The sequence below is a fragment of the Nannospalax galili genome, unplaced genomic scaffold (genome assembly GCF_000622305.1).
Source record: "Nannospalax galili isolate Female #2095 unplaced genomic scaffold, S.galili_v1.0 scaffold886, whole genome shotgun sequence".
Lineage (NCBI taxonomy): Eukaryota > Metazoa > Chordata > Mammalia > Rodentia > Spalacidae > Nannospalax > Nannospalax galili.
In genome coordinates, this window is record NW_008355971.1 from 2,809,522 (window position 1) to 2,834,662 (window position 25,141).

The 25,141-nt window shown below is 51.4% G+C and overlaps 1 protein-coding gene across 1 annotated transcript; it reads left to right on the forward strand.

The window, feature by feature from the left end:
* The first annotated feature begins 336 nt into the window (after positions 1–336).
* Positions 337–25,103, forward strand: Map3k10 (mitogen-activated protein kinase kinase kinase 10). The gene is made up of 10 exons (XM_008853985.2): positions 337–1,567; positions 10,235–10,415; positions 15,169–15,317; positions 15,709–15,884; positions 16,567–16,813; positions 18,991–19,107; positions 22,278–22,449; positions 22,536–22,648; positions 22,877–23,569; positions 24,431–25,103. The coding sequence occupies exons 1-10, from the start codon at positions 886–888 to the stop codon at positions 24,751–24,753; spliced, it is 2,853 nt and encodes a 950-aa protein (XP_008852207.1). The 5' UTR covers positions 337–885; the 3' UTR covers positions 24,754–25,103.
* Positions 25,104–25,141: the final 38 nt, after the last annotated feature.

Below are 25,141 nucleotides of genomic sequence, written 5' to 3' on the forward strand. Positions count from 1 at the left end.
GCCAACCTTGTCAAAGCCGCTCTACTGTTCCGGGCCTTCACCGCCATTCATTCAGTTCCTATGTTTTGCTTGGCTAAGCTTAGTTCGGTTAACGTCAACCCCAGCCTCAGCGAGTGCCCTCCAGGCTCTTTGGGGAGCATTGGTCTCCTCCATCTCCGGGGAGAGAGTCTGAGGTAGCGTTTATCTGAGGCCGCGAGGCCTGGGAATAACGCGAGTCCTCCCTGCAGGGACTACAACTTCCAGGCGGCACCGCGGCGGCGGCCAGCTACTCGTCACTGGGGCACCGCCGACGGCCCGGGGGAAGCTGCGCGGGCTTGGGGTGGGGGGGGCCGGGACTGGGGGCCGACAGGGAGCCGGCTAAGGAAGATGGGGGCCGCCCGCCCGCCCCTCGCGTGAGGAGGCCGAGGGGCGCGCCACCCCATCCCGGGGCGGCCGCCCCTGGGGCGCCGCTATCCCCACCCGACCTGGAGGTCGTGGCTGGGGATGCGGAGCCGGGGGCTGCCGGTGGAGTTGCGCCGGGTGAGAGGCGCGGGGAGGGGCGGCCGTCTGCTGCCCTCGCCCTCGGCCCCCGCCGGCGGGCCCCGCGCGATCCGGCCCTCTTTGCGCCCTGACATCTGGGCGGACAGGTGAACCTGTCGCCCTTTCTGAACTGCCGAATCCAAGGGGACGGCCCCGTCCTTTGAAAGAGGTTTTTTTGTTTGTTTGTTTTTTTTAATCTTATTTTTCCCCTCGCTCCAGCGGAGGCCCTTCCCCAGCCATGGTCCCCAGGAGCCCTCCAGGGCCTGCAGGGACTGGCCCCCATCCCGGCCTCGGGGCATCGCGCCCAGCATCCCGCGGGCAGCCTGCGTGAAGCGGCCACCCCCCGCAGCCCCCGGCCCCTCCCCCATGGAGGAGGAGGAGGGGGCGGCGGTCAGGGAGTGGGGCACGACCCCCGCGGGGCCAGTGTGGACCGCTGTGTTCGACTACGAGGCGGTGGGCGAGGAGGAGCTGACCCTGAGGAGAGGCGACCGCGTCCAGGTGCTTTCCCAGGACTGTGCGGTGTCCGGCGATGAGGGCTGGTGGACCGGGCAGCTGCCCAGCGGCCGTGTGGGCGTCTTCCCTAGCAACTACGTGGCCCCTGCTGCACCCTCTGCACCCGCGAGCCTCCAGCTGCCCCAGGAGATCCCTTTCCAGGAGCTGCAGCTTGAAGAGATCATCGGTGTGGGGGGCTTTGGCAAGGTCTATCGGGCTCTGTGGCGTGGCGAGGAGGTAGCAGTCAAGGCCGCCCGGCTGGACCCTGAGCGGGACCCAGCAGTGACAGCAGAGCAGGTGCGCCAGGAGGCCCGACTCTTTGGAGCCCTGCAGCACCCCAACATCATTGCCTTGAGGGGCGCCTGCCTGAGCCCCCCAAACCTCTGCCTGGTGATGGAGTATGCTCGGGGAGGTGCACTAAGCAGGGTGCTGGCAGGTCGCCGGGTGCCACCTCATGTGCTGGTCAACTGGGCAGTGCAGGTGGCCCGGGGCATGAACTACCTACACAATGATGCCCCTGTGCCCATCATCCACCGGGACCTCAAGTCCATCAACAGTAAGTGGTACCCTCTCTCCGAAAACTCTCTTCCACTGAAAAACCGCACAAGGCCAAACCTAGGTGGCAGGAAATGGCAAGGGACGCCAGATGTCACTATGTCTGGGCAGGAAGGGGCAGCAGCAGACCTTCAGGACCAGATGAGAGAGGCTGTGACTGTATTAAGGAGAAAGAAGGGCCTCAGAAATGCTGAAGGGTGGACTGTCTCCCAGGCTAAGAGTTGCAATAGCTCAAAAATTGTACATTCGTGAATACTTTAGTATTTCATTTTGTTTTGTTAAATATTTAATTTTATTATTTTTTATTTTATGCACATGAGTGGTTTGCCTGCATGTATGTAAGTGTAAGTCGAGCAATGCATTGGAGGCCAAAAGAGGACATTGGATCCTCTGGAACTGGAGTTACAGACAGTTGTTAGCCACCATGTGGGTGCTGGGAATCGAACCTTGATCCTCTGCAAGAGCAGCCAGTGCTCTTAACAGCTGAGCCAACTCTCCAGCCCTTGTTTTGTTTTGGCCCTCCTGGAACTTGTTATATAGACCAGGCTGGCTTTGAACACACAGAGATCTACCTGTCTTTGCCTCCCAAGTACTGGGATCAAAGGCATGTGCCACCATCCATGAACATTGTGACAGTGTTCCCTGTGCTCCCTGCCACATCCAGAGCCTCATGATGCTCACCATCAGGTTATGGTCCAGAGTTTACGAGGCAGAGAGGAACAGAAGCTAGCTTAGCTCGACCCAGGATTCTCAAGCTTGTCACTGTTGACATTTGTGGTCTGTCATTGATGGGGATACCATCCTGTGCATTTTAGGTTGTTTAGTGGCATCTAAGGCCTCTACCCAAGAGAGGCCACTGGCACTCTGCACCCCTGCTCCCAGCTATAAGAACCAGAAATGACTCCAGACATGGCCTTCAGGGGTGGGGCAACTGGCCCCCAGTCAAAAACTAGAAATCCTGCTGGTCTTACAAGGCTACCTGGGAAAGGAAGGAGTTCCAGATGAACATGGAAGATAAAAAAAGCTGCTGGGCTGCCTGGCCAGTCACAGGCTCTACAAAGTTGATTGGGTGGGTGAATGAATCAGCAACAGGGCTGGGTGGATGGGAGGGGTCCCCAGAAATCATCTTGAGGTAGCAGATACTAATTGAGCCCCTACTAAATTAGGTGCCCGCCAAGGACTCCAGAAATGTAGTTTCTTACCCTGACAGTAAGATGATGAGACATTTCCTTCATTCCAGATTTCCAGAGTGCTGTGTGCTAGATATTCCTAAGGACACAATGGGAAAGCCTTACCACCCAGCTTTCCTGTCCTTGCAGCCCATTTCATGCCCCACCCCCCATTTTTTGTTTTTGTTTGGTTGGCTTTGGGTTTTGTTTTACTAATAGCCCTCACTGTGTAGCCCTAGGTGGCCTGGAGACCAGGCTGACCTCGAACTTGGAGAGATCCTCCTACCTCTGCCTCCCAAATGCTGGGATCAAAGTCATGAGACACACACCCCTTTCATCTTTATTTTTTTAAATAGATGGCCTTGTTCTTATGTTTGGTGTTTACAAGGCCAGATCATGTGCTAAACAAAAGAGATCCACAGCAAAGGAGGGTAGCATGTTCCCTACCCTCGAATGGGTCACACTCAAGCCCAGTCCATGAAAATTCCCCCTCTGCCCTCGAGGCTCACCTCTGTTCAATTCCTTTATTCCCATCAGTTTATATTTTAACAGTTTTTGAACCCATCCAACTATTTTTGTAAGCCTATTGCCATGTTACCAACTACAGCCTTTAGCCCATAGAAGAGAGGGGCTGAGTGGTCCTCATCTTCCATGCTTGGCACTCATACACTGGACAGAGAGAACCACCAAGTGCCCATGACCTGCCTAGGCTCTGCCCAGTTTGCGAAATAGATGCAGGTGGTCCTTGCCTGCTTGGACACCCACTCTGGCTCCTCAAACACACTGGGTAGGTGGAGGCAGGACCACCAGGATGCTCCTCTTCAAAGCTGGGGCTCCTTGGTCCTTCTTCACCCCAGGTGGTTCATAGCACATACCTAACCCAACCTGGACAAGGTGGGCAGGCTCTCAAGGCCAGGGCTTCCTTCAGGGGCAGTGATGGACTCAGGTTTCTGCAGTACAGTTGCCCTGCCCACCCCTCCCCACATTCCTCATCAGATGCCATTGTTCTTTACTTCAATAATTCTTCAGTTTACTTGAGTTTTTTAGATTTTATTATTACTGGGGAAGGGGGCATGTGCATCACAGTGAATATCTGATCAGAGGACAACCTGTGGGAGTCACTTCTCTCCTTCCACCATGTCGGTCCTAGAGGTTGAGCTCCAGTCACCAAACTTGATGGCAAGCACCTTTATCTGCTCAACCTCTTGCCGGCTCCCTCTTTGGGTTTTAATGTTTAGTTTCATTTTTTATTTTATGTGTGAGTATTGCGTGCATGTATGTAAGTGCACCGGTGTCTTGCTGTCCTGCAGAGGTCAGAAGGAGCTGTCGGATCCCCTGGAACTGGAGTTAGGATGGTAGTTAACCACCATGTAGATGCTGGGAACCGAATCCAGGTCCACTGCAAGAGCAGGCAGTGCTCTTAACTGCTGAGCTATCTCTCCAGTTCCTGGTCTGTTTCAAGGCTGACTTTGAACTTGCAAACCTGCTGCCTCAGCCTCCCTTTTTTTGGTCTTTTTCAGACGGTCTCCCTGTAGCCTCAGCTGTCCTGGAACTCACTGTGTAGACCAGGCTGGCCTTGAACTCACGGAGATCTGCCTGAATCTGCTTCCCAAGTGCTGAGATTAAAGGCATGTGCCACCACACCCGGCCCAGTTATTCTTTTTAAGATATTTTATTTATTATTTTTATTTCATGTGTATGAGTGTTATGCCTGCATGTAGGTAAATGCACCTGTGACGTGCAATACCTGAGGAGGACAGAAGAGGATGTCAGATCCCCTGGAACTGTAGTTACAGACAGTTGTTAGCTGCCATGTGGGTACTGGGATTCGAACTTGTGTCTTCTGCAAGAACAGTCAGTGTTCTTAACTGCTGAGCCATCTCTCCAGCCCCTTGATTCAGTTATTCTTAAGCATATACTTTAGGAATATAGAAGAGAATAAAAACAGCTGGGTGTGGTGGCTCATGCTTGTAATCTCAGCACTCTGGAAGCTGAGACAAGTGAATGATTTTGAGTTTGAGGCCAGCATAGTGAATTCCAGGCCGGGGCTCACCTGGGCTACAGTGTTGGACCCTGTCTTGGAAAAAATGGGGGCGGAGGTAGAGAGATGGCTTAGTGGTTGAGAGTGCTTGCTACACTTTCAGAGGACCTCAGTTTGTTTCCCAGCACCCATGTCAGGCAGCTCACAACCACTTGTAACTTCAGCTGCAGGGGATCCAATGCCTTTGGCCCCTGCTGGCACCTGCACTCACATGCACATACCCCCAAACAGATACACATGCATACACATAATTAAAAATAATAAAAAGAAATCCAGCACTGGCATGATGACTCAGGGAGTAAAGGCACTTGCCCCCAAGATTGGGGATCTGAATTTGATCTCTGGGACCCAAATGAGTGGAAACATACATGCACATGTGTGTACATGCACACGCAAAGATAAGTATATTAAAAACTCCAAAAAAAGTAAAAAGGAGAGAGAGAGGAGACCCCCCCCCCAATATTCTAGTAGACAGGAATAGATACTGGGTGACAGATACGTAGATGTCTACATAGGATCCATCTATAGATAGGTATAAGGAAAGAAGACAGGTAGGTAGATACCAGACTTTCAGAAAGCACTAGGGTGCTCGAGAGGTGGCTCAGAGGTTAAGAGCACTGACTGCTCTTGCAGAGGACCCGGGTTTGGTTCCCAGCACCCACAACTGGAGTTCCAGGGGATCTAATGCCCTCTTATGGCTTCTGTGGGCATTGCACACACATGGAGCACTTACATATATGCAGGCAGAACACTCATAAAATAAAAAATTTTAGCTGGGAGTGGTGGTACACGCCTTTGATCCCAGCACTCGAGAGGCAGAGGCAGGTGGATCTCTGTGAGTTCAAGGCCAGCCTGGTCTACATAGTGAGTTCCAGGACAGCTGGGGCTATAGGGAGACCCTGTCTCAAAAAGACCAAAAAAAAAATTAAAAAATTTTAAATGTGGGACTGGAGAGATGGCTCAGTGGTTAAGAGCACTGGCTGTTCTAGCAGAAGACTCAGGTTCATAATCCCAGCACTCACATGGCGGCTAACAGCTATCAGTAACTCCAGGTCCAGGGGATCTGATACCCTCTTCTGACCTCCATGGGCATTGCACGACATGGGTACACTTACCTACATGCAGGCATAACACTCATATACATTAAATAAAAATAAATAAAAACATTAAAAAATTTAAATGTTGGGGTTGGGAATTTAGCTCGGTGGTAGAGTGCTTGCCTAGCAAGCACAAGGCCCTGGGTTCGGTCCTCAGCTCCAGGAAAAAAAAAAAACAACCCAAAATTTAAATGTTATTTAAGAAAAAAAGTGCCAGAGACTATTGGGAAAACATGGCAGATTAAGGGTGAGGTTGAAGGAACTCTTTAGATTTGGTGATCAAGAAAGGCAACATTTGGGTAAAAAACCAAAAGGACCTAGCCTTACAAAGCTCCGGGGAACAGAGGAAGAACAGGGTGAAGGCGAGGTGGGAAGCAGTGTGCTCAGTGCGGAAATAGTTCGACCATCGGAGCAGGCCACATGCCTAGAATCCCAGCACTAGAGGTCCTGAAGCAGGAGGATTGCTGCGAGTGTGAATGAGGGCAGCTCACCACAGTGGGAGACCCTGTCTCAAAACAAACAAACTGGAAACACACTGTAGGAGTCCAGGCAGAAGTGCAATCTGAGAGGTGGGGCAGGGCCAGACCACAGGGGATGCCAAATGTTTTACTGGATGTTGTGAAAACCACTGAAGGGCTTTTTGTTGTTTTGGGCTTTTTTTTGGGGGGGGGGCGTTGGTTTATTTTTGGTCTTTTTGAGACAGGGTCTCTTTGTACCTGCAGCCCCAACTGGCCTGGAACTCACAGAGATCCACCTGCCTCTGCCTCCTAAGTGCTGGGATTAAAGGTGCATACCATCACACCTGGCTAAACATGGATTTTTAAAGAAAGATTTATGTTTATGTGTATGAGTGTTTTGCCTGATGTATGTATGAACACCACACATGTGCATAGGGCTTGTGGAGGCCAGAAGACAGTATTAGATCCCCTGAAACTGGAGTTACAGACAAATGTGGGCTGCCTTGTAGGTGCTGGGAATTGAACCCAGGTCCTCTAAAAGAACAGTCAGTGCTCATAACCACTAAGCCATTTCTCCAGCCCCCAAACATAGATTTCCTTTAAATCTTTTTGAAACAGGGTCCCCCTGTAGCCCCAATTGGTCTCAAACTTGATGTGTAGACCAGGTTGGCCTTGTTTTTACCTGCTCTGCCTCTGCTGGGCGTGTTTGAAGCCCAGCTTTCAAACAGATTTTTAAAAAATAGGGCTGATTTAAGCCTATTCTGGAGAAGCAGAAAGAAACAACGGGTAAGACCAGGAGGTGTACTTCTTTCCCAGGGTTCCTACACAATGAGACAGGAGGGCCCAAGAAGAGAGGATGTTTGGGAAGTTGAGAGTAACAGATTGGGAAGTCATGGGATTTCAGAAAGAGGTGGCCCCGAAGGCAGCCTGTGAAGGATGGACAGGATGACCAGTTGTGTGACTGGGCAGTTTGTTGATGTCTCTAACCCTCTGTTTCTTCGTCTGTTAAATGGGTATATCAGGAAATTACCAGGTTATTATAGTCCTGACTGGGGGCAGTAGCCAGAAATGGTAAAAGATAAAGGGCATTTTGACCTCATCCCACATTAATAACAGCTGGCACTTTCACAGGACTTAATAGTTCAGGCAATCAAGTCTTACTCCATAATGCTGGAAGATAGGGACCGTCATCATCCTTAACAGGAGAAATCTTAGTGTGAAGAGGATGATGTGACTTATGACAAGATACGTGACTAGTAAGTGGTGGAACAGAGATTCCAAAAAAATAAATGCACTGTGCTCTAAGAGAAAGCATAAAATCAGGCAGGGGGCGGGATATGGCTAGAGAGATAGCTCAGTGGTTAAGAGTGCTTTGCTACTCTTCCAGAGGACCTGGGTTCCATTCCCAGCACCCACTTAGCAGCTTACAACCATCTGTAACTCCAGTTCCAGGGAATCTGACACCATCTTCCTCTGGCCTCCATGCAGGCCAGGCATACATGTGATACAGATACATGCATGCAGGCAAATACACACATACAAATTAAAAACTTTTGAAAAATATATCAGCTGGACGTGGTGGCACGCACCTTTAACCCTAGCATTCAGGAGGTAGAGGCAGGTGGATCTCTGTGATTGAGGCCAGCCTAGTCTATATAATGAGTTCCAGGCCAGCTAGGGCTATAGGGAAACCTTTTCTCAATATAATCAAACAACCAAACAAAAACATCAGGGGGCTGGAGAGATGACTCAGTAGTTAAGAGTGCTTGCTGCTCTTCCAGAGGACCTGAGTTCAATTTCCAGCACCCATGTCAGGCAACTCACAACCACCTGTAACTCCAGTTCCAGAGGATCCCATACCCTCTTCTGGCCTCCTTGGGGACACACAAACATACACACAGAGCATATACTATCGCAACACTTAAGACATTGGGTGAGGTTGACAAAGCTAATTCATGTCTCTACTGCCAGTTTTTAAACAGTCATATGCTTTTAGCCAAGTGACTGTTCAGAGGCTTAGTTTGCTAGACAGTGAAAATGGGTTGCTTATGAATCCATTCTTAGAAAGGACTTAGGCCAGTGTAGACATCTGCCACAGCTGCTATCATTGTTAACCACAGCCCAAGGCCACAGGTCAGCTGGGACCATTCAGTATGCAGGGATGTATCAGTCAAACTTGATCACAGTGATGCTGCATAACAAACCACCTCAAAGACTCCGTGTGAACACAGCTTCTTGGTAACGTCTGTGCTCTTGCTGAACAGCCAGAGGGAGGGCAAAAGATACAGCTGGGCTTAGCTGGAGGGGTTCTGCTCCAAGTCCCTCCCATGTCCCTTGGACTGGCAGGTTGTCATGGTGGGGGTAGAAGTTCCAGAGGGCAAGTTCACTCCAGAGGATTCTTACAGCTTAGGTTTGGAACCGGCCAGTAATCATGTCTGCTTCATTCTTTGTTTTGTTTTGTTTTGTTTTGTTTTGTTTTGAGACAGTGTCTTGCTATGTAGCCCAGGTTGGTCTCTAACATATTATCTTCCTGCCCTGAGCTCCCAAGTGCTGAGACTATAGGCATGTGCCACCATGCATTCTTACAGCTTAGGTTTGGAACCGGCCAGTAATCATGTCTGCTTCATTCTTTGTTTTGTTTTGTTTTGTTTTGTTTTGAGACAGTGTCTTGCTATGTAGCCCAGGTTGGTCTCTAACATATTATCTTCCTGCCCTGAGCTCCCAAGTGCTGAGACTATAGGCATGTGCCACCATGCCCAGCTATGTCTGCCTCCCCCCTTCCCTTTTAAAATTTATTTATGTGTATATGTGAGTATGCATGTATTATGTGCACCATGTGCACACAGTGCCTATGGAAGGCAAAAGAAGGCATCGGATCCCCTGGAACTGGAGTTACAGGTGGTTGTGAGTCTCAGTATGGGGGCTGAGAGTCAAACCTAGTTCCTCTGCAGGAGTGGAAGGGCTATTAGCTCTTAATCACTGGGCTATCTCTCTAACCCCCTACTTTTATTTTTTAAATGATGTGTGTATGTGTATCTGTGTGGGTATGTGCACATGCATGAAGATACCTTTGGAGGCCAGAGAGGCCATCAGATCACCTAGAGCTGGAACTGTAGGTGGTTGTGAGTTGTCTGACTTGAGTGCTTGGAGCTGAACTCAGGTCATCTACCAGAACAGCAAGCACTTTTAACTGAGCCATCTCTTCAGCCCCAAGATTTATTTATTTTTGTAAATACGTACATATGTGTGTATGCACATGTAAGTGCAGTGCCCATGGAGTCCAGAAGCAGGCATCTGGTCACCTGGAGTTGGAGTTACAGGTGGTGGTGAGCAGCAGTATGGGTGTTGGGAACCTAACTGCTGAGCTACCTCTCCAGCCCCTCTCTCCTTGGCCAACATAAGTAGTATGAACACCCAGAGTTAAAATGTGGGGCAGTACATTCTGCCTGGTTAGTGGAAAAAGCTGCAGAGTCACATGGCAGAGTGAAGACAACAGGAGGGGTGACAGGCTGTGGCTGCCAAAGCTGAGGGGCAGCAGGGACAAAGGAAAAACCACATTCTTCCCTTCTGGGTGTTATCTGTAAGGCCCACTTCTGGGCTGGTCAAGGCTGGGCAGAGCCAGCCAGGCCCTTGGCCATTGGTTCTTGACCACTCATGAGCTCCCCAGAGCACAGGTCAGAGTTGGGAGGCAGAGGACCCACGGGAAGCTCCCGCCCAGTCAGGAAGCCTGGGACAGGGATTAGAAGAGGCACCCCCGTGTCGAGCGTGGATGTCCAGGGCAGGAGGGAGTGGTGCAGAGTGGGGTCTCCAGAGGTAGTGAGGGGACAGAGGAAGGCAGACGGCGGGTCGCTGAGGCCTGCAGCCTGGCTGCTCTTAGTGACAGACTTTTCTTCCTGCCCCCAGTCCTAATCCTGGAAGCCATTGAGAATCACAACCTTGCTGACACGGTGCTCAAGATCACAGACTTCGGCCTCGCCCGCGAATGGCACAAAACGACCAAAATGAGCGCCGCGGGGACATACGCCTGGATGGCTCCCGAGGTCATCCGCCTCTCCCTCTTCTCCAAAAGCAGCGACGTCTGGAGGTGCTGAGAGGCAGGCTGGGGCGACCTTGGGAAGTGGGGGAGGGAGAACAGGGTGTGGATGGGAGGGACATCTGTGGGGGACCAGCTCCCAAACAGTGAAATGCTATGGGGGCCAAGGCAGGTGGGGAGGAAAGATTTACACCAGAATTAAAAAAAAAAATTAAAAAGACACAGAGATAGTTGCAGATGTAAACACAGATGATGTTCACACACCGTCCCCACCCAGCCACCGCTGAAGCTGAGCTTTGAGGGCCTGGAGGACACCATTCCAGCATTCTTTCCTTCATCTAGCTGCACAGAGGCCTAGGGGTTCAGTAGCCAGCAAAAACCAAGATGGCCCTGCCTGGTGACACAGGTCTGTTACCCATCTACTCCGGAGGCTGAGGGAGGAGGTTCACAAGTTCAAGGCCAGCCTGGGCAACTTAGTGAGACTTGCTTCAAAAAAAAATAAACAGTGTTGAGTGCTCAGTGGTAGAGCACTTGCCTAGACTCCTTCAGAGAGGACTGGGGATGTGGCTTAGTGGTAGAACACTCAACCTAGTATCTACCAGTGAGAGGTTGGGGGCGTGGCTTAATGGTTAAGCACTTGCCTAGAATCCTCCAGTGAGAGGCTGGGGGTGTGGTTCATTGATAGAGCACCTGCCTAGAATCTCCCAGTGAGGGGTTAGGGACGTGGCTCAGTGGTAAAGCACCTGAATTTGAGGCTAGCCTGGTATACATACATAAGAGTACCAGGCTAGGGGCTGGAAAGATAGTGCAGTGGTTAAGAACACTGACTATTCTTGCAAAGACCCGGGTTTGAATCCCAGCACCCACATGGCAGCTAACAACTGTCCGTAACTCCAGTTCCAGGGGATCCGACAGTCTCTTCTGTCCTCCTCAGGCATTCCATGACACGGGTGCACTTCCTACATGCAGGCAATACATGTATACACATAAAATAAAAATAATAAATAAAATATTTTAAAAAAAAGTACCAGGCTAGCCAAACCCTATCTCAAAAACAAGGGGGGAAAAAAGGAAAGCTTTTTTTTTAGTTAAGAAAACTGTAAAATAGGAGGTAGATAACTCAGCCAGTAAAGTGTTTGTTATGCAAACATGAGGACCTGAGTTCAACTCCAGAACCCAGAAAAAAGCCAGGTGTGGCGCCTGCTTGTAACCACAGCCTTGGGGAGGCAGAGATAGATGAATCCCTGGGGCTCACTGGCCAGCCATCCTAGACTAACTAGTGAGCTTCAAGTCCCAGTGAGAGACCTGCCTCAAAAACCAAAACAGGGTGAGTGGCTCCTGAGAATGACAGCTGAGTTTCCTTGTGACCTCCACATGCGCACACACGTGCATGTACAGACACACACACACACACACATGAACAGGCACACGTACATATAACACACACAAAACAAAATTTTAAAAATACTCTTTTTGCCAGGGATGGTGGCGCACGCCTTTAATCCCAGCACTTGGGAGGCAGAGGCAGGTGGATCTTTGTGAGTTTGAGGCCAGCCTGGACTACATAGCGAGTTCCAGGACAGCTGGGGCTACAAGGAGACCCTGTCTCAAGACAAAAAAAATATGTATATGTATGGTACATACATTATGTGTATGAATATATTGCCTGCATGGATGTAAGTGCACCCATGTCATGCAATGCCTGCAGAGGTCAGAAGAGGGTGTTGGATCCCCTGGAACTGGACTTATGGACAGTTTTTAGCTGCCATGTGGGTTCTGGGAATCAAACCTAGGTTCTCTGCAATAGTAGCCAGTGCTCTTAACTGCTGAGCCGTCTCTCCAGCCCCCAAAACAAAGTTTTAAAGAAATTTGTGAAATAGTTTTAAGCATCAGGAAAGGATTAGACTGTATGAAGAGCTGGGGAGCACTTCCCAGAAGGCTTGTCTGAGAAATGATATGTGAGGACCAGATACCCGTGTCTTTCAGCCCTCCTAACATCAGTAACCCTCCTCAGTGTGACAATCAAAGCATCCCTGCAGGTTGCTGGGGACACGGGAGTGGTGGGAACCATGCTGCCTCCTGGTAAAAACAACAAAAACCCTCCCAGGTTTCTTCCTTCACATTGGGTGGTCTCCATTCCAAGGTTCATGTCATGATCCAGAATGACTGCTTGAACTCCAGCTTTGATGGCCACATTCCAGCCAATGAGAAGGAGGGTAAAAAGGGCAGCCCTCGTCTCTAAGGACCCTTCCTTGAAGCTGCTGCCCACTACATACCCTCTTTCACCCCAATGGCCAGAAACATAGTCCCATGGGCATACTCAGCTGCAAAGGAAGATGGCATCTTCATGGAATATATGCCCAGCTCAGATCATCAGCACTGGCTGAGCTCGGTGATCCCAGCACTTGGGAAGCAGAGGTCAATGGATCTCTGTGAGTTTGAGACCAGCCTGGTCTGCATAGCAAGTTCCAGGCCAGCCAGGGCTTCACAGTGAGACCCTGTCTAGAAAAAAGTCAGCAGTAGGGGGCTAGAGAGATGGCTCAGCAGTTAAGAGCACTGACTATGCTTGCAGAGGACCCGGGTTCGATTCCCAGGTTCGGACCCACATGGCAGCTACGAACCATCCTTAGCTCCAGTTCCAGGGAAATCTGAAGCTCTCTTATGACCTCCGTGGCATTGCACAACACAGGTGTACTCACATACATGCAGGCAATACACTCACACACATAAAATAAAAATAATAAATATTTTTTTAAAAAATCAGCAGTAGACCAGGCGTAGTGGTGCATGCCTTTAATCCCAGCACTTGGGAGGCAGAGAGAGGCAGGTGGATCTCTAAGTTCAAGGCCAGCCTGGTCTACATAGCGAGTTCCAGGCCAGCTGAGGCTACAGGGAGACCCTGCCTCAAAAAAAAAAACAAAAACAAAAACAAAAAAATGTCAGCAGTACTGCCCCTGCTAATGAAGGGAGGTGGTTAGCTGCATAAAGACAGTGGTTAGGGTTATTTCATTCTAGTGCCTAGAGCAGTGCAGAGCACACAATTGGAGCCTAATAGAAGATGCTGCATTGATGCACGAGTGGCTACTGGGAGAGAACAGGGACCCAATGCATATTAGAAACTGCACAGCATGGTGATCAGGATCCAGAGGGATGCACAGGTCAGTGGAGAAGGTGGACACTCAGGGGCGCATGCTCAGATACTGTATAGCCATGAAGGGCGGTGCCATGGGCATCAGACAGACCTGGGTCTAAGTGTGGCTCTACCATAGCACTTAGTAGCTGTGTGATTTGGGGCAAACTGTCTAAGAGGGGGTCTTACTAATACTGTCTGCCTTATAGTTCTGTTGTGTTATCAAGAGTGCCTAGCACAGTGCCTGACCTGGAATAAGTACTTTATACATGTAACTAGTACTAGCTTGTTTTTAGAGGAAAGTGCTGTGGAAACATAAATAAGGGGACTGTGGAAACAGTAGGGTCAAAGAAGGCTTCCTGGCAGAGGGGCGACCTGAGTTGAGACTTGGACATATAGTTATAGTACACAAAGGGAAGAATGTTTCTGACAAAGGCACAGCATGTACGAGGGCCAGAGGTTTGGAAGAGCAGGTCTGATTCAACTGTTAAGTACAGGATTGAAGTGGGAGGTAAAAGTGTTTAGGGGCAACAAGGGTCATCGAAGGTCAGTGCTAAGAAGGATGTATTTGCCAGGCATGGTTGCACACACCTGTAATCTTGATATACAGGAGGATCATGAGTTTGGGAACAACCTGGGCTATATAGTGGAGCTCCCAACCAGCCTGGGCTACATTGAGACCATGTTGAAAATAAAAGAAGCTATAGCTGTAGCTCAGTGGTTAAGCACTTCCCTAGTATACATGAGGCTCTAGGTTCAGTTCCCAGTACTTCAACAACAACGTCTGAGCTCAGGGCCCATGAGATGGCTCAGCAGGTGAAGATGCTTCCTGTCAAGCTGACAACCTGAGTTAGAGTCCTAAGACCCACATGATGGAAGGACAGAGCCCACTCCTACAAGCTGACCTCCACCCAGATGCCATAATGTACACACACACACACACACACACACACACACACACACACATTTTTAAAAATTAATGAAAGCCAGGTGTGGTGGCACACGTCCTTAATACCAGCACTCAGGAGGCAGGGGCAGGCAGATCTCTGAAACAGAGATCAATCTGGTCTATATAACAAGTTTCAGGACAGCTGGGACTGCAGGGAGACCCTATCTCAAAAAGACACCCCCCTCCAAAAAAATTAATGAAATAGGGGCTGATGAGGTGGTTAAGAGCAGTCCGAAGTTAACAGCACTTGCTGCTCTTGCAGAGAACCTGAGTTTGACTCCCAACACCCATGTTAAGGTGCTCACATGCACCTGTAGCTCCAGCTTCAGGGGCTCTGACACCCCTTTCTGTCCTCTAAGGGACCTGCACACACATGGCATACACTCAGACACATAGAAATAATTTTAGAGACTTTTAAATTAATGAAATAATAAAGACGCACTTCATTTAAAAAAAGGGGGGGGGCTAGATTTTCCCAATAGGCTTTGGGTCCCACTGTGTTTTCACACAGCGGTGAGAAAGGGAGACAAAGGAGAGGGAGACGTTAAGAGCGAACCCATCCATCATTTGAAGAACAGGCCAGCGAAGGTCAAATCAGGCTCTTGGGGCCTCATCTACTAGTCTGGAAATAGGGGTGAGGGATGGCCCCCTGGGCCCAGGGGCAGGGCTGGGTGTGAGGATTAGGGTGGGCTGCAGCATCACCCCTCCCTCTCACCCATCTGCAGCTTTGGGGTGCTGCTGTGGGAGCTGCTGACCGGGGAGGTCCCCTACCGTGAAATCGACGCCTTGGCTGTGGCATACGGTGTGGCTATGAACAAGCTGACGCTGCCCATCCCTTCCACGTGCCCCGAGCCCTTTGCCCGCCTACTGGAGGGTGAGCCAGGGCCCTATGGAGAGGGTAGGCTCAGCTTGGGGCAGGGTCCCATGGGCCACACCTCTCCCTTTCCCACCATCTGTGTATTCCATTGAGCCTAGAAGTTGGGGAGAAGGCTCTGGAATCTAGGGGCCTGGGAACATCAGCCCTATTGTTGCCTCTGTGGCTCCCCAGAGCTCCTGAGTGCAGCTGGCCTTAGGGTTCCTGCCTGACCCTGGATCCCTCTGAGCAAGTGCCTGGGTTCCTTCCTAGAGTTTCCCTGTGGCGTGCTGCCAGGAGCTTAGCCTGAGCCCTTCCTATTGTGTCCATGAAAGCTGCTCACCCACAGTGCCCAGAAGACCTGCTTGCTTACCCGCAGCACTAACCCCTACACTCACCACCTCCCATCCAGAATGCTGGGACCCTGACCCACATGGGAGGCCAGATTTTGGCAGCATCCTGAAGCAGCTGGAGGTCATCGAGCAGTCAGCCCTGTTCCAGATGCCGCTGGAGTCCTTCCACTCGCTCCAGGAAGACTGGAAGCTGGAGATTCAGCACATGTTTGATGACCTGCGAACCAAGGAGAAGGTGAAGGGAGGGGACCAGAAGGGGTGGAGCAGGAGCCTGGCTCTTGATGCCTTGGGTACCCAGAGGCCCTGACCCTAAATCCAGGCCTTTGCAGGTCCATGCAGGAAGTTTTTGCATGGTAAGAAAAAACAGCTTCCTGTTGGTGAATAAGAAAAAGGCTCCTTGTACTGAAGTACTTACAGGTGATCGTGCATGATGCCTGGGATTGGCTTTAAAATCCTAGCCAAAAAAAAAAAAAAAAAACAAAAAACCCTTGGAATAGGCTTGCAAAGTGTCAGTGTCTGTTACAGTGGGATGATGTGAGTTGGGGTGTGCTGTTTTCTGCTTTTGTGGGGCTTCAAAGTTTCCCGTTACTCTGCTTCTGTGGATGTTTATTTACCAAAGCACAATTTACTTACCTAGCACTCTGGAGGTGGAAGCAGAAGGATCCAAAGTTCAAGGGCATCCAACAATTTGTAGTGAGTCAAAGGCTAGCCTGGGCCAGATGAGACCCTGTCTCAAGAAACAAACAAAAAATGAAAGTGAATTAAAGAAAAGACACCCCCCCCCCTTGGAGCCAAGTCATCCTCCTGCTGACAGCATTGCTATTAAAGTCTGAATTAGATTTTGAACCCCGGGTGTCCTGGGACGGCAGGTAGGCCCAGTACTGAGCCCTGCCCCAGCCTGGCCTCCCATCCCCCAGGAGCTGCGTAGCCGTGAGGAGGAGCTGCTGCGGGCAGCACAGGAGCAGCGGTTCCAAGAGGAGCAGCTGCGGCGGCGGGAACAGGAGCTGGCTGAGCGCGAGATGGACATCGTGGAACGTGAGCTGCACCTGCTCATGTGTCAACTGAGCCAGGAGAAGCCCAGGGTCCGCAAACGCAAGGGAAACTTCAAGCGCAGCCGCCTGCTCAAGCTGCGGGAAGGCGGCAGTCACATCAGTCTGCCCTCTGGTACCACCCGGTCCCCTAAGTGACCCCCGAGAGGTGGCGGGGGCTCCACCCAGGGTTGCTAGATTCCTTTTAACAACTCTATGCACGTAGGCATCACTGGTGCTAGGCAAGTTTACTCTGCCATCCTTAGCACCTTTAAAACTTTGTTTTAAAATATATTGCATATAAAAAATGACCAAAAAGCTGGGTGTGGTGGCTCACACCTGCCATCTGATGCTCTGGAAACTGAGGCAGGAGTTCAAGCCAGTCTGACTTACATAGACAGTTCCAGGCCAACCTGGGTACAGGTTGAGACTGTCTCAAAAAACAAAAAGATTGCTTCTCAGCTTCCTCTGATGTCAGCTACCTGACATACAGTGGATCTCTATGAGGTTAGAAACCACAGAGCCAGGCCAGCCACAGGACCAGCTGATGGAACTATAGCTACATGCATAACATTATACATTCTGAGCCTGGCGTGGTGGTTCACGCCTTTAATCAGCACTCAGGAAGCAGAGGCAGGTGGATCTCTATGAGTTCAAGGCCAGCCTGGTCTACATAGTGAATTCCAGGACAGCTGGGGCTACAGAGAGACCCTGTCTCAAAAAGACCAAGAAAAAAATAAATAAATAAACACACACACATATTTTGGCAGCCACATTTAAAAGGTAAAAAGAAGCCAGGAGTGGTGGGGCAAGACTGATCCCATCGGGTGAGGTGGAGACAAGAGGATCAGAAGTTCAAGGTCAGTCTCAAAACAACAACAACAAAAAGCTATGGAACAGTTAGCTGTTAACTGTTTTATTTAGCCCACTATATGTATGCAAGCAGTACCAAAGAATAATGAGCTTTTACCTTCTCTTTTTCACACTGAATCATTGAAATCCAGTGTGTTCTATATTTATAGCACATCTCAATCTGGGTGCTAAATTTCTATCAGAAATATTTGATCTAGGTCAGGCATGATGTGCCCCCACCTACAGTTCCTATAACACTGGGGAGACAGAGGCAGGAGAATCTGTTTGAGGAAAGCCTGGGTTATATGGGACAGTTTAGGGTTAGTCTGAGCTACACAATGAGATCTCTTCTTTAAAAAAAAAAAAAAAAAAAAAAGGGCAGGGGGTGTGGCTCAGTGGTACAGCACCTGCCTAGAATCCTCCAGTTAGGGCCTGGGGGTGTGGTTCAGTGCTAAAGTGCTTGCCTAACCTCCTAATGTGCAGAACATCCCCAGCATCCCCACAAAATTAATCCAGGGGCCTGGGCATGTAGCTGAATGGTTGAGTGCTTGCTTTGCATAGAAGAGGTTTGACCCCTAACACTGCAAATTTTAAGTATTTTGGGGCTGGAGAGGTGACTCAGCAGTTGAGAGCACTGGCTGCTCTTAACAGAGGACCCGGGTTCGATTCCCAGCACCCACATGGCAGCTAACAACTGTCAGTAACTCCAGTTCCAGGGGATCTGATACCTTCCTCTGATCTCTGCAGGCATTGCATGGCATGGGTGAACTTACACATATGCAGGCAATACACTTATGCACATAAAATAAAAAAAAGATATTTTTAAAAATAGGTATTTGTAATCTATACTGAGATTTCTTTTTTTTTTTTTTTATCCTTTTAAGACAGGGTCTCCCTGTAGCCCCAGTTGGCCTGGAACTTGCTATATAGACCAATAGACCAGGCTAGCCTCGAACTCAAAGAGACCTGCCTGCCTCTGCCTCTGCCTCCCCAGTGCTGGGACTAAAGGCATGCACCACCATGCCCAGCTCTAGATTTCATAAAATTTAAAGTAGAAAAAGTATTCACTTGTCCACTTGTTCCAAACATGCTTTAATGCGTCCAATAACCAAATGAAGTGTCTGCCTTAAATTTTAACCAGATCACAATTAAGTAAAGATGAAATTCCACTTCCTTGGTTGCCCAAGCACATGTCAAGTGCTCCATAGTCGCACAGGGCTCACTTGCCACCGTGGTGGACCCTCAAGCAGAGACTTTGGACCTCACTCCCTAAATGTATTAGGAAGGGCCCAAGAATTTCCATTTCCAAGAGAACTGCAGTTGATGTGCATGCTGGTGGGCCTGGGGACCACACTGGAGGGTTGCCAAGGAAACAGTGGCAAGTGCTCCATCCCCACAGTCATTCCCTCTACTTTGTTTACTGTGGCACCTTTCCTTAGGAAAACCTCTTCCTTCTTGCAGGCTTTGAACATAAGATCACGGTCCAGGCCTCTCCAACTCTGGACAAGCGGAAAGGATCGGATGGGGCCAGCCCCCCTGCCAGCCCCAGCATCATCCCCCGGCTGAGGGCTATTCGCTGTGAGTATACACAGGGCCTTTGCAGTCAGTCAGTCAGCAAACCCATAGAGCACATTCCTGGCTTCCTGATTCTCATCAGGGGCAACAAATAACAAGCCAATAAGTAGGGTTGTTTCCAGTAGCGAGCAAGAAAGACCATGAAAGATAGGATCCTGGGTCTGGGTATAGATCAGCAGTACAGCCAGTGCTTAGCATGTGTGAGGCCTTGGAGTCCATCCCCAGCACAAAAAGAGAGGGTGGGGTATATTAGGCTTCTCCAGAGAGGTCAAGTCAGTAGGGTATCCAGCCCTACCATAAGAGGGTTTGGCTCACAGGATTATAGACTCTGGGATACACAGCCACCATCTATAGGCAGGAGGCCCAGGGAAGCTGGAGCTGTACTTCCTAAATTCAAAGCCCTGAGACGACGGCGGTTGCAGGTCAAGTGTCAAGTGAGCCTGTGCCTTTGTGTTCTGTCCAGGCCAGGGGTGGACTGATGACCCACTCTCATGGAGGAAGGTGGATCTTTTACCCTTCTGCCATTCAAATGTGTATCTGTCCCAGAGCCACTCTCTCAGACACACCTAGAAATAAGGGTGCAGCAGGTCTCTGGGCACACCTTAGGCCCAGCAAGCTGACATCAAAGACTGCTGTCTCAGAGCTGGAAGGTACCTCTGAGGAGATGAGGTCTAAACAGCACCTAGTGGTAAGAAGGAATGAGACCGTCCCAGCTCCCAGAACAGTGCAGAGGGACAGTGTCTCTCCCGAAGAGGAAACAGCCAGGGCAGAAAGCTGGGAGGGAGGGCAGCAGGCTGGGAGGGAGGGCAGCATGTTTTCCAACCCAGAGGCCAACTTGGCTAAAGCAAAGATGGGGGTGTGGGGAGGTGGGTGTTTGGAATATTCTGTGGTAAAGGGCCAACAGGGGCCACAACACCGACACACAGGGTCTTTAGACCCAGGTAAGGAATCTGGACTCCTTTTTGAAAATCTTTTTGGTTTGGTTTGGTGATTGATTTTGTTTAGGGGGAGGGTGTTTTATTTTGTTTCATTTTGTTTTGAGACAGGGTCTCCCTGTAGCCCCAGTTGACCTGGAACTCATTATATAGACCAGGCTAGCCTCCATCTCATGTAGACTTCCTCAGCCTCCTAAGTACAGGGATCAAAGGTGTGTGCCCTGACACTTGGCTGTTTTATTTTTTGAGACAAGGTCTCACTATCTAGCCTCAAATGGCCCAGAACTCACTATGCAGACCAGGCTGGTCTTGATCTCACAGAGATCTGCCTGCTTCTGGCTCCTAAGTGCTGGCATTAAAGGCCTGCACCACCACGCCCTGTGCAGTTCTGTATTTTGATTGACAGGTCTGATCATATAATCATTTTTCAACTGCATCTGTCCTTTCCCATAATGTATGATTTTAATCATATACCTGCACATTATGTACAGGCATAAGACGGTAAGTAGAGGATTCTCCTTTAAAATTTACCTAACACAGTTTTACCTTATTGTGCATGCACTTAAAACCAGTCCAGGCCAGATCAGCCCTTCTTTTCTTCAACCTGGATACATTAGGAATACACTTGGATAGAAGCTGTCTGAAGTTGGACAGGACAAAGCTATCCATATTGCTGTTTAGAGATGAAAGTATAGGGTGGAGCTCGAGGGGGTACTGAGGCCCCTAGGTGCACTGTTCAGAGAGGGGCATGTGCCTGCAGGTGAATGAGCCAGGCTGCCATGTGCATTATGAGAACGGGTGTATGCGTAGCCTCGGGTCACTAAACTTTTCCCTATGCTTGCCTGCCCCAGGGCCTCATGTATCCCAGGCTGGCCTGGAACTTTCTGTAGCTGAGGATAACCTTGAATTCCTCATCCTCCTGCCTCTACCTTCCAAATGCTAAAATTACAGGCATGCACCATTATGCCCAGTTTATATGGTGCTGGGGACTGAACCCAGGGCCTCCTGCATGCTAGGCAAACACTACCAACTGAGCTATACCTCCAACCCCTGCCTTTTGTTTTGTTTGAGACAGGGTCTCTATGTAGCCCCAGCTGGCCTGGAACTTACTATGTAGACCAGGCTGGCCTTGAACTCACAGAGATCCACCTGCCTCTGCCTTCCCTGTGCTAGGATTAAAGACCTGCACCACCAAGCCCAGCTCCCTCTACTCCTTTTGTTAAAACAGAGTCTCACCATATATCCTAGGTTAGCCTAGAATTCATTTATTTGTGTATATGTATGTGGGTGGATGCATGTGTGACATGGCATGCATGTGGCGGTCAAAGGACAACTTGCAGGAGTTGGTACTCTCCTTCTGCCATATGGACCCTGGGGATCAAACTCTGGTTGTCAGGCTTGGTCACAAGCACCTTTACCTGAGAGCCATCTCACTGGCCCTAGAACTCACTACGTCGCCCAATTTCATCTCAATTTCATCACCCTCCTATCTCAGCCCTCCACCCTCCACCCCCAGTGTTGGGATTACAAACATAGCCACCAGGCCCAGTTTGGATTTGTTTTAAACACCATCAGAGAGGCCCCAGTGAGCAAGACAGTGCCATAACCAAATTGATCTTTTCCCTATGACTGTTGTGGGGAATATATGTGGGGAGACCATGGAACTGATGGAGACTAGATCAAGATGGGGGACCAGGATGGAGAGACGGTGGGAGGCAGGGCCCTGTTGCAGAGAAGCAGTGTTCTGGAAGGGGTGAAATGTTCAAGGCTGACTCCAGGTCTTTTGCAGCCTGGCATGCACCCCAGCCTGCCTCACCCCCATGGCCTGGTTCTACCTCCATTTGGCCCCACACAGTGTTGGCAAATATCAGAACCAGGGCACGTTCAAGAATGTGGGAGGAGGGCCAGTGTGGTGGCGCACACCTTAATCCCAGCACTTGGGAGGCAGAGGTAGGCAGATCTCTGTGAGTTCAAGGCCAGCCTGGTTTACATAGTTCCAGGTCAGCTGGGGCTACAGGGAGACCCTGTCTCAAAAAGATGAGAGAGAGAGAGAGAGAGAGAGAGAGAGAGAGAGAGAGAGAGGGAGAGAGAGAGAGAGAGAGAATGAATATGGGCCAACCAGAATGAAGAATTTACAGCAAGGGTGACAGAAAGGGCCCTGAGCTCATGGGAAAGTGGGAAGGTTGGTGGCCCATTGATTTTCCCAGACTCCCGTGTCACTGCCTTCTCTCCCTGCAGTGACTCCCATGGACTGTGGCAGCAGCAGCAGTGGTGGCAGCAGCGGTGGCAGCGGCACATGGAGCCGCAGTGGACCCCCAAAGAAGGAAGAACTGGTTGGGGGCAAGAAGAAGGGCCGGACATGGGGCCCCAGCTCCACCTTGCAGAAGGAGCGGGCTGGAGGGGAAGAGAGGTATTGCTGGCTGATTGCCCACCTGCCCCTGTGCCCCTAGGCCCAAGGCTGCCCAGGACCCACCAGTCTCTTGATGCCCCCTGCAGGCTCAAGGCCCTGGGGGAAGGAAGCAAGCAGTGGTCCTCAAGCGCCCCCAACCTTGGCAAATCCCCCAAGCACACCCCCATCGCCCCTGGCTTCGCCAGCCTCAATGAGATGGGTAAGAGTGGGTGCTTGTGGAAGGGTGGGGGCATCACCCCGGCCTGGGTGCGAGGTGCCAGAAAAAGGAGCTAGAGCACCCCACTCATAGGCCGTGTCTGAGAGATGTCTGAGGATGAGCTCAGTGCTTTCTGGGGGGCCTTGCTGTTGGAGAGGTCATTGGAGGCAGTCCTTACCACTGGTCCCCTGGGGGCAGTGGCAGCCGAGTGACCACCCTCTCCCCTTGCAGAGGAGTTCGCGGAAGCAGATGAAGGCAACAGCGTGCCCCCTTCCCCCTACTCCACCCCGTCCTACCTCACGGTGCCGCTACCCCCTGAACCCTCTCCCGGTGCGCAGGCGCCATGGGAGCCACCACCAGCTGTGCCCCCTGCCCGGCCCGGGCATGGCACCCGGCGTCGCTGCGACCTGGCACTGCTGGGCTGCGCCACACTGCTGGGCGCCGTGGGCCTAGGCGCCGATGTGGCCGAAGCTCGGGCAGCGGAAGGCGAGGAGCAGCGGCGCTGGCTAGACGGCCTCTTCTTCCCGCGTCCCGGCCGCTTCCCGCGGGGCCTCAGCCCACCTGGGCGCCCCATGGCACGCCGGGACGACTCAGCCCCCGGCCCGGGCCTGGCGCCCTCGGCCACTCTCGTGTCGCTGTCCTCGGTGTCTGATTGTAACTCCACGCGTTCCCTGCTGCGCTCCGACAGCGACGAGGCTGCTCCCGCTGCGCCCTCCCCGCCTCCCTCCCCGCCCGCACCCTCGCCCTCACCCAGCAGCAACCCCCTGGTGGACCTGGAGGTGGAGAGCTTCAAGAAGGATCCCCGCCAGTCTCTCACGCCCACCCACGTCACCGCGGCGCGCGCCGTCAGCCGAGGACACAGGCGGACGCCGTCAGATGGAGCGCTGGGGCAGCGGGGCCCAGAGCTCAGCAGCCACTGCCCGGGTGAGTGAGGCCTGCACAAAGCGCCCTTTTCCATAGCCACTGCCCCATGCCCCCTTTCTGCAGAGCATGGGGAGGGAGGTCTGCATCTTCCACCCTCACTGCTGAGGCACCATGGGTCCTGGGGTGCCTGAGATGCAGGGTAATTACAGGTGACCGGATAATGCCTGCAGGGCTGAGGCAGGTGCCAGGTCCCCTTATTAACTGTCATTTGGTTACTATGCTCTGCAGGCCCACAGGCTCCTGCTTACAGCTGCTTTGTGAAATTTGATACCTGCTGTAGAACAAGCCCGTTTTGACCCATTTTTAGAGGAAATTAAGAGCTGGGCTTGGTGGCCCATACCTGTAATCCCAGCACTCAGGAGGTCAAGGGACAAGGTCATCCTGAGCTACATAAGGAGTTTTGAGGCCAGCCCTGGTTACATGAGACCCTGTCACAAAGTGGGGGGCTGTGCAGGAATGGGCTAGGGATGTAGTTCAGTTGGTACAGTGCTTGCCTAACATGATGGGTTCAATCCCCAGCACCACATAAAAATGGGTGTGGTGACACACCCACAATCCCAGCACTCCAGGGTGGAGGTAGGAGCATCAGGAATTCAAGGTCTTCCTCTGCTACAGAGTTCCAGGCCAGCCTGTCTCAAAAAACCAAAAAAGTCACTCAGATGAATGAGCCATTGGGAGCTCTGGGGACCCAGGTCAAGGCTGAGTGTGCAGTTCCTGATGGCTGTGGCCTGCTGGAAAGCAGGCTTAGCCAGATCTGAGGACTTTTCAGGAGAAGCCAGCAACACCACTTTCCAAGTATGGGTCTGGCTTTGAAATGTTATCCTTTATCCCGACCCTCACCTTGTGATCCTTTCTTCCCAGGCCCTCGAGACCCCCTGGATTTCCCCCGCCTGCCTGACCCCCAGGCCCTGTTCCCCACCCGTCGCCGACCCCTGGAGTTTCCTGGCCGTCCCACTACCCTGACCTTTGCCCCACGACCCCGGCCAGCTGCCAGCCGTCCCCGTCTGGACCCCTGGAAACTGGTGTCCTTCAGCCAGATACTCAGCATCTCACCTCCTAGCAGGCCAGACACTCCAGAGAGCCCCGGGCCTCCCAGTGTACAGCCTACACTGTTGGACATGGACATGGAGGGCCAGAGCCAGGACAACACAGTGCCCCTGTGTGGGGCCTATGGCTCTCACTGAGAGGCCTGCCTACCACCGCCCGCCTGGGCAGCCATGAATGTAGCGCCCCAGGCCCCGCCACAGCCCACCATGCCCCACGGTGGGGGAGGCCCTGGGCAGGATACTCTATTTATTGGGGAAGGGTGGAGGGGAGGACACTTAATTTATTCCTTTGTACCCCAGGGGGTGGAGCCCTGAGCCCACCCTGTAGTGGGGGGGAGGGTAGGCAGGGATACTCAGGGACAGGGCATCATGGGGGATTTGGCACAAAACACAGAATTAAAGGTAACCCCTGCCCCCTACCAGGCTTGGCTGTGTGTGTTCCCCAGCCTGGTCCCTGATGTTGGTTCATCTGTGAAGGAACACCCTTACACCCCACACTCCTCTCTGGCCTCTCTGGGTTTCTGAG

What these genes read in the sequence shown, in the direction of transcription:
- Map3k10 (XM_008853985.2), top strand. Translation starts at nt 886, where the DNA reads ATGGAGGAGGAGGAGGGGGCGGCGGTCAGGGAGTGGGGCACGACCCCC. An exon ending in TCACATCAGTCTGCCCTCTG is followed by an intron (nt 16,814 to 18,990) that starts GTACCACCCGGT and finishes TCCTTCTTGCAG; the next exon opens with GCTTTGAACATAAGATCACG. An exon ending in CCGGCTGAGGGCTATTCGCT is followed by an intron (nt 19,108 to 22,277) that starts GTGAGTATACAC and finishes CTCTCCCTGCAG; the next exon opens with TGACTCCCATGGACTGTGGC.